This window comes from Phycodurus eques, chromosome 5 (genome assembly GCF_024500275.1).
Source record: "Phycodurus eques isolate BA_2022a chromosome 5, UOR_Pequ_1.1, whole genome shotgun sequence".
Lineage (NCBI taxonomy): Eukaryota > Metazoa > Chordata > Actinopteri > Syngnathiformes > Syngnathidae > Phycodurus > Phycodurus eques.
Window position 1 is genome coordinate 7,251,245 of NC_084529.1, and position 14,395 is coordinate 7,265,639.

At 42.3% G+C, this 14,395-nt stretch overlaps 2 protein-coding genes across 3 annotated transcripts in view; both read left to right on the forward strand.

The window, feature by feature from the left end:
* Positions 1-11,149, forward strand: part of ldhd (lactate dehydrogenase D) — a 56,314-nt gene extending 45,165 nt beyond the window's left edge. The window contains exon 12 of the transcript XR_009768590.1: positions 11,062-11,149. The gene's annotated coding sequence lies outside the window, so the exon portion shown is untranslated. The remainder of the gene's footprint in view (positions 1-11,061) is intronic.
* Positions 1-14,395, forward strand: part of znrf1 (zinc and ring finger 1) — a 39,926-nt gene that overhangs the window by 7,789 nt on the left and 17,742 nt on the right. For both annotated transcript variants that reach the window (XR_009768591.1, XM_061677302.1), the window contains exon 2: positions 11,062-11,157. Coding sequence is in view for 1 of the 2 variants with exons in the window: in XM_061677302.1 (XP_061533286.1) it covers positions 11,062-11,157 (96 nt within the window). In the remaining variant the exon portion in view is untranslated. The remainder of the gene's footprint in view (positions 1-11,061; positions 11,158-14,395) is intronic.

Consider the following 14,395-nt stretch of genomic DNA (forward strand, 5'->3'; position numbering starts at 1 on the left):
TTTAGCATTTAGTAAATACAAACAATTTTGGTAATCCTATTGGACCTAAAACAGGAACATTTTCATTTGATTTCATGTCAGATAGTCAGGGGGAAAATTATGATCTGCTGTTCCTGCTGTGCACACCTTAGCCTCCTAAGGGCAGTGGGGCGCGATGGAGCTACCAGTTTTCAGTAATCTAAAAAAAAAAAAAAAAAAAAATTTTTAAAAGTAGAAGAACAAAGTCACCATTTTCCGCACCGCTTATCGTCACTATGGTCGCGGGCGTGGTGGGGCCTATCTCAGCTGACTCAGGGTGAGAGGCGGTGTACACCCTGAACTGGTCGCCAGCCAATCACGGGGCACATAGAAACAAACAACCATTCGCACTCACATTCACACCTACGGGCAATATGTCCAGCTTCCCCACGTGAAATAAATTGATTCAGTGATGGAAGAGTTTATCTGGATTTTACTCAAGGGCCAAGGAACATTTTCCTTTTGTCTCATTTTATTTTAGCATTCAGTAGTTTGACAGTTAATCATGAATTTCCGTTCCTTACATTTGTCTCGAGGACTGACGTGTTTTAAGTGCATTGGCATCTGCATTTTATTTATGTCGAGGATTATGAGAAATATCTATAAAAATAAAGAGAAAATATGTTATTGTAAATAAGTGTAAGGAGTAATAGAAAAGCATCATACACAAATTTGTAATTTCGATAACATCAAGCTCCAGGCAGATTTGAACCCCGGTCCTCAGAACTGTGAGGCAGATGTGCTCACCAGTCACCAACTGGGCCCATAGCAACACATCGAAGCTGAAATCTGTTCAAATATTGTACAAATCGAAATAAATTTTTAACGTAATTTTTCTTAAATATTTATCCAAAGGTGCTATTGACATGAACATTTCCCGAGATTTTGGGAACAACCCAATTAATCCATACATACAAAGAAAGTTCAACAAATAAGCTTAGATATTAAGTGAAATGACACAGGGAAAAAGTATTGAACACGTCAACTGGTATCTATTTAATACTTTGTACTAAAGCCTTTGTTTGCAATGACTGCTTCAAGAAATTAGTCGCATGCATTGCTCTGGTGTGATTTTGGCCATTCCTCCACTCAAGCAGAAGGTTCCGTGGTCTCCTTTTATTGACCTTGAGTTTCAGTTCTCTCCATAGATTTTCGATTGGATTCAAGTCAGGTGATTGGCTGGGCCATTTGAGCAGCTTTAATATTTTTTTCTTTGAAAAAAATTGAGAGTTTCCTTGGCAGTATCTTTTGGATCATTATCCTGCTGAAATGTCCACCCTTGTTTCATTTTCATCATCCTCGTAGATGGCAGGAGATATTTGTTAAGAATGTCTCGGTACATTTGCCCATTCAACCTTCCTTCAATAATGTGAAGTTTACTAGTACCATTTGCTGAAATGCAGCCCCACACCATCATGTTCCCACCTGCGAACTTCACTTTTGGTATGGTGTTTTTAGGGTGATGTGCATTGCCATTTCTCCTCCAAACGTGGTGTGCATTATGGCATCCAAAGAGTTCAATTTTGCTCTCATCCGACCAGACTATATTCTCCCAGTATTTAAGTGGCTTGTCCAAATGTCGTTCAGCAAACTTTAAATTACCTTTTACATGCTTTTTTTTTCAGCAATGGGGTCTTGCGTAGTGAGCGTGCATACAGTCCATGGCGACGGAGTGCATGAGTCACTCTTTTCCTTGTGACAACAGTACCTGCTAATTCCAGGTCTTTTTGAAGCTTTCCACAGATGGTCCTTGGCTCTCGGACATCTCTTCTAATTGTGCCGTGCACTCCTCCATCAGAAATCTTGCGTGGCGCACCTGATTGAGGCAAATTTATGGTAGTATGACTGGCTTACGTATTATGGCCTTAACCGTGCTCACTGGGACGTTCAGAAGCTTAGATATGCGCCTACAACCAATGCTATCGTTATGTTTTACAATTACTTTGCGATGGTCTTGAGACAGCTCTCTGCTCTTACCCAGCATGAGATGTGACTTGACTCACACCTTTGGAATGAGACCTTTTTGTAGGCAATCAATTATGACTGAACCAGCTGATATTCATTTGCACTGACAAGGGGCTGGATTGCGGTTTGATTATTGATGCATTTTAGGTGTTGTCATGGCTTTCCGTGCCTTTTTGCACCTCCTTTCTTTATGTGTTCAATACTTTTTCCCTGTGTCAGTTCACATTACTACACACAACTTAATTTCTGAGCTTATTTGTTCTACTTTCTTTGGATGTATGGACTACTTAGATTGCTCCCCACATCTGGTGAAATATTTATGTCAATAGCACCTTTGAAAGTATATTTAGTGAGAAAAATTGGTGACATGTTAAATACTTATTTGAGCCGCTGTGTGTGTGTATATATATCCATCCATCCATTTACTGTACCGCTTGTCCTCACTAGGGTCGCGGGCGTACGGGAGCCTATCCTAGCTATCTTCGGGCGAGAAGCGTACACCCTGAAATGGTCGCCAGCCAATCGCAGGGCACATATATCCAAACAACCATTCGAGCTCACATTCACACCTACGGGCAATTTCGAGTCTTCACTCAACCTACCACGCATGTTTTTGGGATGTGGGAGGGAACCGGAGTACCCGGAGAAAACCCACACAGGCACAGGGAGACCATGCAAACTCCACACAGGCAGGGCTGGGATTTGAACCCTGGTCCATAGAACTGTGAGGCAGGTATGCTAACCAGTCGTCAACTGTGCTGCTATATACAGTATATAGACCCTTTCCAGAAAATTTGAATATCATGGAAAAGTTTATTTATTTCCATAATTCCTTTCAAAAAGTTAAACTTTTATAGATTATAGATTCAGGGCCCACAGTTTAAACAATTTCAAGTACTTATTTGTGAGTTTGCTTATTTTCTCCGGTTCTGATCCGTAGGGCCGTTCCTCCCAATCACACCCTTACAGGTCTCACTGTCATTGTCCACGTGAGCATTGAAGTCCCCCAGCAGAACGAATGAGTCCCCAGCGGGAGCGCTCTCCAGCACCCCCTCTAAGGACTGCAAAAAGGGTGGGTACTCTGAACTGCTGTTTGGTGCATAGGCACAAACAACAGTCAGGACCCGTCCCCCCACCCGAAGGCGGAGGGAGGCTACCCTCTCGTCCACCGGGGTAAACCCCAACGTACAGGCGCCGAGCTGGGGGGCAATAAGTATACCCACACCTGCTCGGCGCCACTCACCGTGGGCAACTCCAGAGTGGAAAATAGTCCAACCCCACTCGAGAGGACTGGTACCAGAGCCCAAGCCGTGTGTGGAGGTGAGCCCAACTATATCTAGTCGGAACTTCTCAACCTCACACTCCAGCTCGGGCTCCTTCCCTGCCAGAGAGGTGACATTCCACATCCCTAAAGCCAGCTTCTCTCGCCGGGGATCGGATCGCCAAGGTCCCCGCCTTTGGCCACCGCCCAGCTCACACTGCACCCGACCCCTATGGCCCCTCCCACAGGTGGTGAGCCCATGGGAATGGGGACCCACGGGAATGGGGACTCATGGGTGCAGGCCCGGCCACCAGGCGCTCGCCTTCGAGCCCCACCTCCAGGCCTGGCTCCAGAGGGGGGCCCCGGTGACCCGCGTCCGGGCAAGGGAAACCTAGATCCATATATTTTGTTCTTCATAGGGGTTTTTGGAGCCATGCTTTGTCTAGTCCCTCATCTAGGACCTGTTTGCCATGGGTGTCCCTACCAGGGGCGTGAAGCCCCAGACAACTTAGCTCCTAGGATCATTTGGAAACACAAACCCCTCCACCACGATAAGGTGACGGCTCAAGGAGAGGCACACATATAGTCACAGAAATGATATTCACACATAAACCAGTAAAAAAACAGAGCATCTGAGGTCAGAAGAGATGGTGTAAGTATGAAAGACAGGATTATTTATGTTTCACTTTAATATTTTCAGGAAAATACGCCTCTAGCTGTACAAAACTTCATCCATCCATAATTTTTGTATTTAATTTTTTAATGCCACTTTCCCATAGAGGGTTGCGGGTAAGCTGAAGCCCATTTCAGCTGAGTTTGGGCGAGAGGTGGGGTACACCCTGTACCGGTCGCCAGCCAATTACAAATCATATTTGCAATTGTTTACAACTGGCAATTGTCAGGGGACCTGCACAACAGCTCTGTGTGACACTACACTTTTAGTAGTGTTGTTTACTGAGTCCACTGTGCACTATGGAGAATAACTGTGCAGTGTTAATTGAACGTTCATGGACTCCTTGGATTGGACAAACAACAATTTAATTTAAACCCGGATGGTGCCAGATTACACAAACGCAGAGCAAAAGACGTGAGTGAGACCTTTTTTGTTCTACCTTTCTCCACACGAGACCTTACTTCCATCAAAGGTCTTATCACCTATCCGATACATAAAACGTGTTTCTCCTTTACTGTAAGCTCTTCTTTCCATACACGCAGCATCCATATTCTCCATCTTTCTCCGTCACCCTCTGTCTATTTTTCCCTTTCTCTTGTTCTGTGCTGTTCCCATGGAAACAGCTGGTCACTCCAGTAAGGTATTGAGAGGTTTTTGATGTGAGGTTGTATGATTTGTAAGAGGTGATGTAATCAAGTCAACAGTTTTCAGGGATGCCGTTTTTGGTCATGACAGCAGATGGCTACCAATGTGAAGCCTGCCCTCTCTTCAGCTAAGAAGGGCTTTCTCGAGTGATGGTTGTGTGTGTCTCTGTCCATGTTTGTGTGTGTGTGTGTGTGTGTGTGTGTGTGCATGCGTGCATGTATCTGTGATTTTAAGGTCCTGTCTTGGGTATGGCTGTGACTACAGTGCATGTATTTCCAGGCCACTTCCCACTTTAGTTAGGAACATTTTGGGGGGCACTCCTACTCACTCATACTCAAATCTCAAATCTAAAATCCTGTAGTCTGTTCTATGCATTACATTTACACCAGCTGTAATGAGACACACGCCTTCCAAAAAAGTTTAAACTTTTGTTTCATCAGTCCATAGAGTATTCTCCCAAAAGTATTGGGAATTGTTTTATTTATTTATTTGTTCTTCTCAAAACTAAGAAAACCTGTTGTTCAGCAGTGTTTTTTTGCCTTGGAATGCTGCCGTGGATGTTTTTTTTTTGTCCAGTCTCTTCCTTTTTGTTGAGTCAAGAACACTGACCGTAAGTGAAGCGAGAGAGGCCTGCAGTTCTTTAGCTGTTGTCCTGGGTGCCTTCGTGAGCACCTGGATGGGTCATCCTTCTTTCGGTAAATTTTGTAGGACGGCCACTCGTGGGAAGTTTCACCACTGTTCCATGTTTTCTCCTTTTGAGGATAATGGCTCTCACCGTGGTTCGCTGGAACCCTAAAGCTTTAGAAATGGCTTTGTAACCCTTTCCAGACAGATAGATGTCAGACTACTGCCATAAAATATTGCCGTATCTCAGTCAACGTGTATTCTGATACCACCATATCCCGTCTTTTACAATCACTGGGTTTTATATTGTCAAATCAAACACTGTCTGGGAGGCGGAAACCTAAAACGTATCACCAGTCAACAGGACGGGTTACACCCCTTACCATGGGGAGGACAACAACAACATTATTTTTTCACACAGGGACAGGTAAAAAAAAAAACAAAAACACCATTTAAAAACAGATCTTAATGTTTACTTTGGTTATCTTTGTCTGATATTTACATTTGTTTGATGATCTTAAACAAAGGGTTAGAATTTGAGAATGGGGCCAATACTTTTATCACAGCACTGTAGATTAAGAAGCAATCTTTGAAGGGCTTTTCGAAAACACTATGAATTCATTTTGATCATTCAGAAAAAAACTATACATACTGTATATATATATGTACAAACGACCTCCAAATACTACAAATATTTGAACATGTTCAACAAAGTTAGTGTCTAAGATTGTTCTTTTTTTTGGGTCTTTATTTGGCATTCATTTCGTGTTAGAGCATAACTACATTTCTAGAACGTGGTTATCTGGGCTTCCAAAGATGTCAAGCCAATATGATAATGGTGACTTAAACTAGTGCTGGTCACTAAATAGTTGGTCAGATTCTTCACCACCACCACCACTTATAACGTTTGAGGATGCACAGCGAGAAATGACAAAAATAATAATTTGCTCTGCTGGTTGCTGCAGTATGCGAAAGAAAACAATGTACGAAATAATATTATCCATCCATTTTGTACACCACTTTGCCTCATTACGGTTGTAGATGAGCAAGAACGACCTGACTTTTGGTGGTCGCCAGCCAATTGCAGGCCACATATAAACAAACAGCTGTCCAAATTCACACCGATGGAAAATTTTGTCTGACATTAACCTGCCATACATGTTTTAAGAATGTGGGAGGGAGAAAATCCGTGCAAGCAAGGGCAAGAAGTCGCTGCAAAAAATAATCTGACCAAACTGCAGTGCTGTACTTGGTAGCTCAGCTTTTAATGACAGGTAATTGTGAAGTTTTATCGTTGTAAAATTTCTGCTAGGAAGGGAATTAGACAATAACTAAAAAAGAGTTCTATAGTGTTCCTTGTATGTAGCCTAACCTACAATACATTTATTATCATTATTATGTGTGATAATACTTTAAGAACATTGTCTATAAACTGATGGGAATGATTACCTTTTAGTGATACACATTTTGAAAGTTTGAATTGCCATACTTTTTCGAAGTGAGGTGGCCTTCCCTGGTCTTCCTCAGTCCCCTTCTCCCTCACTCCTAGTCTTTCCTCTTCTTCTGCCATCTTCCTCATGATTCACCCTCTATGTCGTCTTACTTTGCTGGATTGCTCCCTTGTGCACTCATTTCATCAGTTACACCCTCACCTTTATGTCTTTGGTAGGTTTTCTCTTCTTTCCTGTCATCCTATATTTTTCCCTCTGCCCACCTCCTCCTAACGTTTGCAGCATAAAGTAAATGAATCATCTCCCTCCCACTGCCCCCTTGTGATGCTTATTTTATAGCACCGCTCCACCAGATTCCCCCTTCCGCCGTGGTCTACCTGTCCTCTTCAGTTATTGATAATTATCAGCCATATTTCTACATTTAAAACAGATAAGAGCTCGTCAGAGAATAAAAACAAACAAAAAATCCATCTGCTTGGGAATTATTCTTCTGCAGATATTTTATGTAAGGTTTAATTACAGTCAAGCTTTTACAGTGCTATTGATCATAAGCAGGGAGAGTTGATTGTTTATCCATTATGCTCCCAGGCACTGTACTGTCCGTGACTCTTCCTATCTGTTCTAATATTGACATCATGGATATGTTTCATATTTATGAGACGAGGAGCCATTCAAATGGGATTAAAACCATTCTCTTTTTGCACATCATGTTGTTGGCCAGTGAGAAAACTCGCTGCACTGTCAAATTCATCCCGAGTGGGGGGGTGGCTAATCGAGGAGAATCGAGGAGTTAGCTAGCATAGCCCAACGGCCCCACTGTAAGTAAATATCTCACTAGCCTGTCACGATCACCCACTGCTGTACTTATTTAAACACAGCTGCTAAACTTGCGGTGGTCTGGTGTCCATAACCCTCCCTTTGGACTGGTCTGGGCACTTCAGTTGGGTTTGGGCCGCCCTTGGGTCCTGGGGGGGTTGGCGGCATCCCCCTGGTTTGGTCCTCTGCTGGACGGGCTCCCTGGGTTGACCCCCCCTTGTGGTTGGAGGGGCCCACCCTTCCTCAATGTGCCGGCTCAGCAACTCCGTACACCAGTTGACTAACATGCATGTGTCATGGTGTTCATTCAGTAAAAAGTTCGATAGACACGTTATACGCTTTAATTGCTTGTGCTGGGACCACTAATAACAACACAGGTTATACTACCATACCGACACACAGGTTCTTACAGGTGTTTAGACACTAAAAATAATCCCACTGCATCACCACCCACCGCCCCACACGCCCCGGCACCCCACCCCCAGGAGAGCCAGACGCCCCCCAACCCGCAGGGCCCGCGATGCAGCCAGTCCCCGCCCAGCCCGAGAGTGGGAGTGTGTCCCTTGTTCGTTGGAAAGGAGGGCGGATAGGGGCACATCCTGTCCTGTCCTGTCCTGCCCTTTTCTGTCCTATCTCATCTTGTTCTCTTGGTTAGTTATTGCATGTCCTCACCTGGTCCTCAGAACTGTGAGGCTGATGTGCTAACCAGTTGTCCACCGTGCCGCCAAACATCAGAATAATAATTTAAAAAAAATAAAAAATAAGCACAGTTAGTATTTCAAATTCCCCTGTTGCAAACAGCAAAACTGTCCCACCACAAAAGGCATACAGATCCACCATTCTGCCAGGAAAGGACAGGTTAAAAAAAATTAAATGCATAAATTTTATTTGGTTAGGTTTACATTTGGATGTCATATTAATTGTTTTTTGTTTTATTTGCAAAAGTTTAACTCAAATACTATCGCGCAAACCGGATTTGGCATATTCTCCGGCATACAGACAGCCTGGACATAACCTGAAGTTATTAATTGTGAACTATTGCCATACAATATTATTGTGCAATGTTTTGCATTTGATGTATGAAGCACTTTACAAAATAAACGATATTATGCAAATGCAGTTTTCACAGGTGAAACCCAAAGCCAAAAACAAACACTAGCTAATGTTTAAGCAATAAATCTAAAAGGCAACACCTGAGCAATTATAAACACTTTTGCCCACTTGGAAAGTGGGTGGCTGGAAACAAAAGGTCCTCTGTCCTGAGTTGTTTAAGACATCTATGTGTAAATACCATGAAATAAAAGCTGGAATTCTGAACTTTTGTCTCATGTTCATCTTTTTATCTGAACCCCAAATGTCTTCAGTATAAACCAAATCAAAGGAATTGACCTTTCTGTTCCAATACTTTTGGAGGGGACTGTATATTTTTGCTTAGTTAAAGATCAGTTCTGAATACACGAGAAAATGAAACATTTTATTTAATGAACGACCAATTGGTTTCCTCTTTCACATAACAGTATTTTTCTTAAATTCACAATGTACATATAGCGGGAAAATGCATTTTCTTGTCTACAAACATTTCTAGTGAAGCAATTTCAAACTCAGATATACCATAATTTCTCGTGTATAATGCGCACCCATGTAGAATAGGCACCCCCAAAGTTGACCTCAAAATTCTGGAAAATCCTTCTACCTATGTATAATGCATTTTTACAATGCATGATTTTGCTTCTAACCATATGATCAAAGCATACGTATTAACTGTATTTTGTTAGTTTTTTTTCAAATAATTATTCTGAAGTTAAGAATTTTATTTGACCACGTAATATTTTATTTTTATTTACTTGCTCTTATTTTGAAATTCACGGCCCTACTTGTATTTAGTAAATGACTAAACACACAGTTGTGCTCATATGTTTGATTACCCAGGCAAAATTTGTAAGACGGGTACAATTCTTTAAAGAAAACATGACGGGCCAGGCGAAACACATTTAATTATATTTTAATTATATTCAAATTAAACTGTCAAGCAATTCAAAAAAACATTATCATTAAACAAAATATAACCATGAAGAAATTAAGGATGGTTGTTGTTCAGTCCATCCATTTTCCATTTTCAACACCACTTATCCTGGTTAGGGTCGCGGGGCACTGCAGTCTATCCCAGCTGACTTTGGGCGAAAGGCGGACTACACCCTGAACTGGTCGCCAGACAGTCACAGGGCACATAGAGACACGGACAACCATTCGCACTCACATTCATACCGTCACTGAGTGGGAACTTAACCCACGCTGCCCGCACCAAAGTCAGGCGAGTGTACCACTACGCCATCAGTGATCTGTTGTTCAGTCATCAGTCGTATTTAAAAAGAAGGGTATGCCAGGGTATGCAGTCATACGTACCCCTGTCATATTGGAATGAAAGTGTAAGCTACACTTTTTTCATAACTTCCAAGTGGCATTGGTATATTAGAATGAAAGTATACACATTTTTCATAACCTCTCGGTGGTCGGTGGCATATTGCAATGAAAGTGTACAGCTTTTTCATAACCACTAGATAGTGGCATACATTTATAAAATGGAAAAGTTTTTTTCATTTTGCAAAATGATAGCGGAAAAAAAATGGAAACGTTTTTTTCATTTTCCACTAAACTTATGTATAATGTGCACCATTGACTTTTGACATTTTTTTTTTGGGGGGGGGGGGAGTTTTGCACATAATACACGAGAAATTACAGTAAATAGATAATAAAATGCAAGTGTTTGTAGCGCGAGGCTATGTTAAAGTCAAGTGTCGCACATCGACACGCACGGTCACACCACGCGCTTACACTCATCACTCGGATCTTCACCAAATAAAATTTTTGGGCTTTTTGTTGGTTGGACCACCCCCCTGAACAGTGATTCACAGCTCTCAGGTATAACAGAGAACAGCAAATGGTTGTCTTTGTTGATTTTTGTTACTTCAAGTCTGGACTGACCTCTGCTTTTGATCTTTTGCATTGTAGACTTTCAGTGATTCTTTTTTATTATCATTTTCGAGTTTTAATTTATAGCTTTGATATCTGTGATACTGATCAGGTTTGCTTGTGTCCCATTATAAATCCTTAATGGCAGTAGAGCTCCATTTATTGGCAGTGACACTTCCAAATGGCGCACACTAACAAGATTTGTAAGAACAAATAGTAATACGTTTCTAAAATGGATAATTTACAGTTCTCCAGTTCCGGTCAAATGTGATAAAATGGCAGTTAAATAACTATTACGTTAAAAAAAAAAAAAAAAAAACACACACGCACACATTTTTCTTTTATTCATTACCTTCCATGACTAAGCATTTTGAATTTCTGTTTCAGTATAGGTGATGTAGACGGTCAATATCACCCTATAAGTAGGGTGCCTGTAAGTCAGATGATCCCTCAAGAAGATATACGTACTGCATAAATCAGCAAGTCATATTGGCGCATCTTTGAAAAGACACAATAGAACAAATAGACCTCAAACAGTTTGATAAACCATTTAATAAATATATCTCGGTAAAGACACTATTGTACGGTATGTGTGATTTATTTTAATCTTTTTGACATATTCTGTGGTATTCTTCTAGGATTCAAGTGTCCTGTCTGCTCCAAATCCGTGGCGTCCAGTGAAATGGAAGTTCACTTCATCATGTGTCTCAGCAAGCCTCGACTCTCATACAATGGTGAGCGTCACCTCAGCCCTTTATTTTGGTTTTATACTGACATAATGACTAATTTACTCTTGAATGAAATATGGAGTCTGTATAAATATGGTGTCCCTGTCTTGGCTGCTCCACTTATAGTTATTCATGAAAATGTAGGTGGATCGACAAAATAGATGACTTAAAAAAAGCTTAAAGGAGACTTTTTATTTAATTTTTTTTTTTTTTTACCCCAGAATTTTAAAATGCTCTTGGGTGTCTTATAAACATGCCTTTGACATGCTTTACTCAAAATACACTAAAAATCAAGAACTACAACACACTTAATATACACCCTCGTTGCAATCAGTCAGTTTTGCGTGGGCGGTCCTGCCCTATTTTCCACTACTCAGCCTGCCCTATCTACTACTGGGCCAATTCCAATTCCAGCTCTTCCTACTGTGGTGGATGTCCAGGTGTCTGTGTTGCGCCGTTCTTCCTGATGAACGGTGCTTCCATTAAGCAGGGACAAATGAATACTTGGAGACATTGGCTTTGAGCTAGTTAAGGTTTATTAAGATGCATACGTGTCAAGGCAGCTGCTTACGAAGTCAGATTACAAAAAGCCCCCTGGAAATTCTTGATCATCAGCGTATAAAGGTCTGGCTATCGGGGCATGGAGTTAAACCTCGCCCCTGGGCTTAGCCAGAACAATGGATGCTCCCCCCCATCCATTTTTGGTGTTTTCTGCTGTCCACAAGGTGGCTCTCTTGTCCATGAATCAACTGTACACTTCCTGACGCCGAAAAGTCTAGCTTGGACACCAGATGTTACTTGTCATCTCCTGTGATCCAGAATAGACTTATTTTAAAATCTCAACTCCATGTTCATCTAAAGCGGGCAGTATTGACCTAATAAAAAAACAAATGGCGAATAAAAAACAAATACCACACTGCAAACGATGGCTGACCAAGTAAACGAACTTAAAAAAAAGAACCCAGATTCACCCCTCTTATTCTTTCAGACTTTAACAAAGCAAAACTTTGTTAAAGTCTGAAACTCAAAGTCTGAAAACCACAAACTCCCTAAATACAAGCTGCACATTGACTGTCCCACCAAGGAAACCAACATTCTAGACCACTGCTACTGTATACCACACTCATGGATTCATACCATGCTGTTCCCCATGCAACTTTAGGCTCATCCGATCATTATTTAAAACACTTAATACCAACATACAGGCACCAACTTAAATGTGCGAAGCCTGTGGTGAAAACAGTGAGAAGGTGGACTTATGAAGCAAAAATGGAACTTCAAGACTTTTTAGACTGCACAGACTGGAGTGTCTCTCAAGATTCAACTGGCAGTTTGGATGAATATACGGACACTATTACATTCCACATCAACTTCTGTGAAGATGTGTGTGTACCAACAAAAACATTTTGCACATTCAATAATAACAATCCGTGGTTCACTGCCAAACTTCGCCAACATTGCCAGGCTAAAGGGGACCCCTATCGGAGTGGGAACAGAGCCTTGTACAATCAGGGCAGAAACCAGCTGACAAAAGAAATTAACATTGTCAAGAGAAATTATGCAGAAAAGCTGGTAAACCAGTTTTCTGCTAACAACTCTGCATCAGTTCCGCGAGGATTACAATCATTAACCAACTACAAGCAATCATCCCCCAAGCGGAGAACAACAAAGGAGTGGTTGACGCCTTGAATACCTTCTACAGCAGATTTGAAAAAGACACTTTCACACCCCACACCCACCAAGCCGCACCACCGACAACCACCATCACACTTCTGAAACCCACTTCTGCGTTGACCATTCACGGACAGAACGTGAAATGTGTCTTTAAACAGTAAAAGACAAAAAACACACGCAGGTGCATGTTTTAATGGTTGAACGTTGCCTTTTTTCTCCTCCTGCACAAGAGAAAGAGAAAATGCGATAGAGAGAGAGAGCGAGAGAGAGAGAGAGAGAGAGAGAGAGAGAGAGCACGCTGATACCGAGTGACGCCATCACAATCATTGTTATGAATTTCATTTGAGTTCAAAGCGACCCACTGAAATATGACTGGCTGCCTGCTGCAACATACTGTAATTGAGCTGTCAACTCAACTGGACTACTGGTGAGCAAGATAGCCTGCATCTACATTGTAAAGTCCGGCAAGCCGGCATACTCCCCCCGCCGCAAGTCACCTACAGCTTTTCTTTTTACATACAACATTATCACTATCAATGCTGCTACATTTGTCACTGAAGGACGTCATTTATGATTGTCTTGTGGCAGGATAGAAGGATGCACGTACTTGCGTCAAAACGTCTTTATTCCTTGAGACACTGAAACACAACCTTGCGCCAAAACTCTCATGAGCGTCAAAACAGTTTGCACACGCCCCCACCGGGGCGTGTGCAAACTGGCGTGTCGCAAGATACAGTGCCAGCAACTCTCGGTCGAAAACGTGATACTTGCATTCATTATCCTGCAGCTTACGGCTGAAAAACACAAAGGGCTGCCACACATTCCCCACTTGTTGTTCAACTACCGCTCCTACAGCAATGTCTGACGCTTCGGTAGTCAAGGCTACTGGCGCCGTGGAGACCGGTTGGGCCAAGAGGGCAGCGTTTGCGAGGGCGGACTTTACCTGTTGAAAAGTCTGGACCCTCTGAGGAGTCCAGTTGAGAGGGTTATTTGCCTTCTTGCCATGCGAAGCATCATAAAGAGGCTGCAGAAGGTGGGCCACACAAGTAGGGCCACACAAGTATATAAAAATTAACCATGCCTAAGAACTCCTGTAGTGCTCTGAGATAGGACTGAGGAATTCCCCCACCACCTGCACTTTGGAAGGTAAAGGAACAGCACCCTGTGACGAAATACGGTGACCTAAGAAATCAATCACCGACAAACCAAACTGACATTTCCCCGGTTTGACAATCAAGCCTTGAAAACCTGTGTTAAATGACAGATGTTCCTCAGGCGAAGAACTGTCCACTCGTATGTCGTCTAAATCAGTCGTCCCTATACACTGGTCCACGGATCAGTACCGGGCCGCAGAGAAAGAATGAACAGTTTATATAATTTCTGTTGTTTTGCAATTCGTGTGTATTTGGGCTTTGGGAACAGTGGGAATGAAATGCTCCACCTCGTGTTTCTTATTGTTGGTGGAAAAAGCGGGAGTCATTAGCGACGGAAAATGTCAGACGGCAAACGCTGAAAAACGTCACCTGATGATAAATAATTAGCGTATGTTAACGGCCCAAGTCCCCCAGCT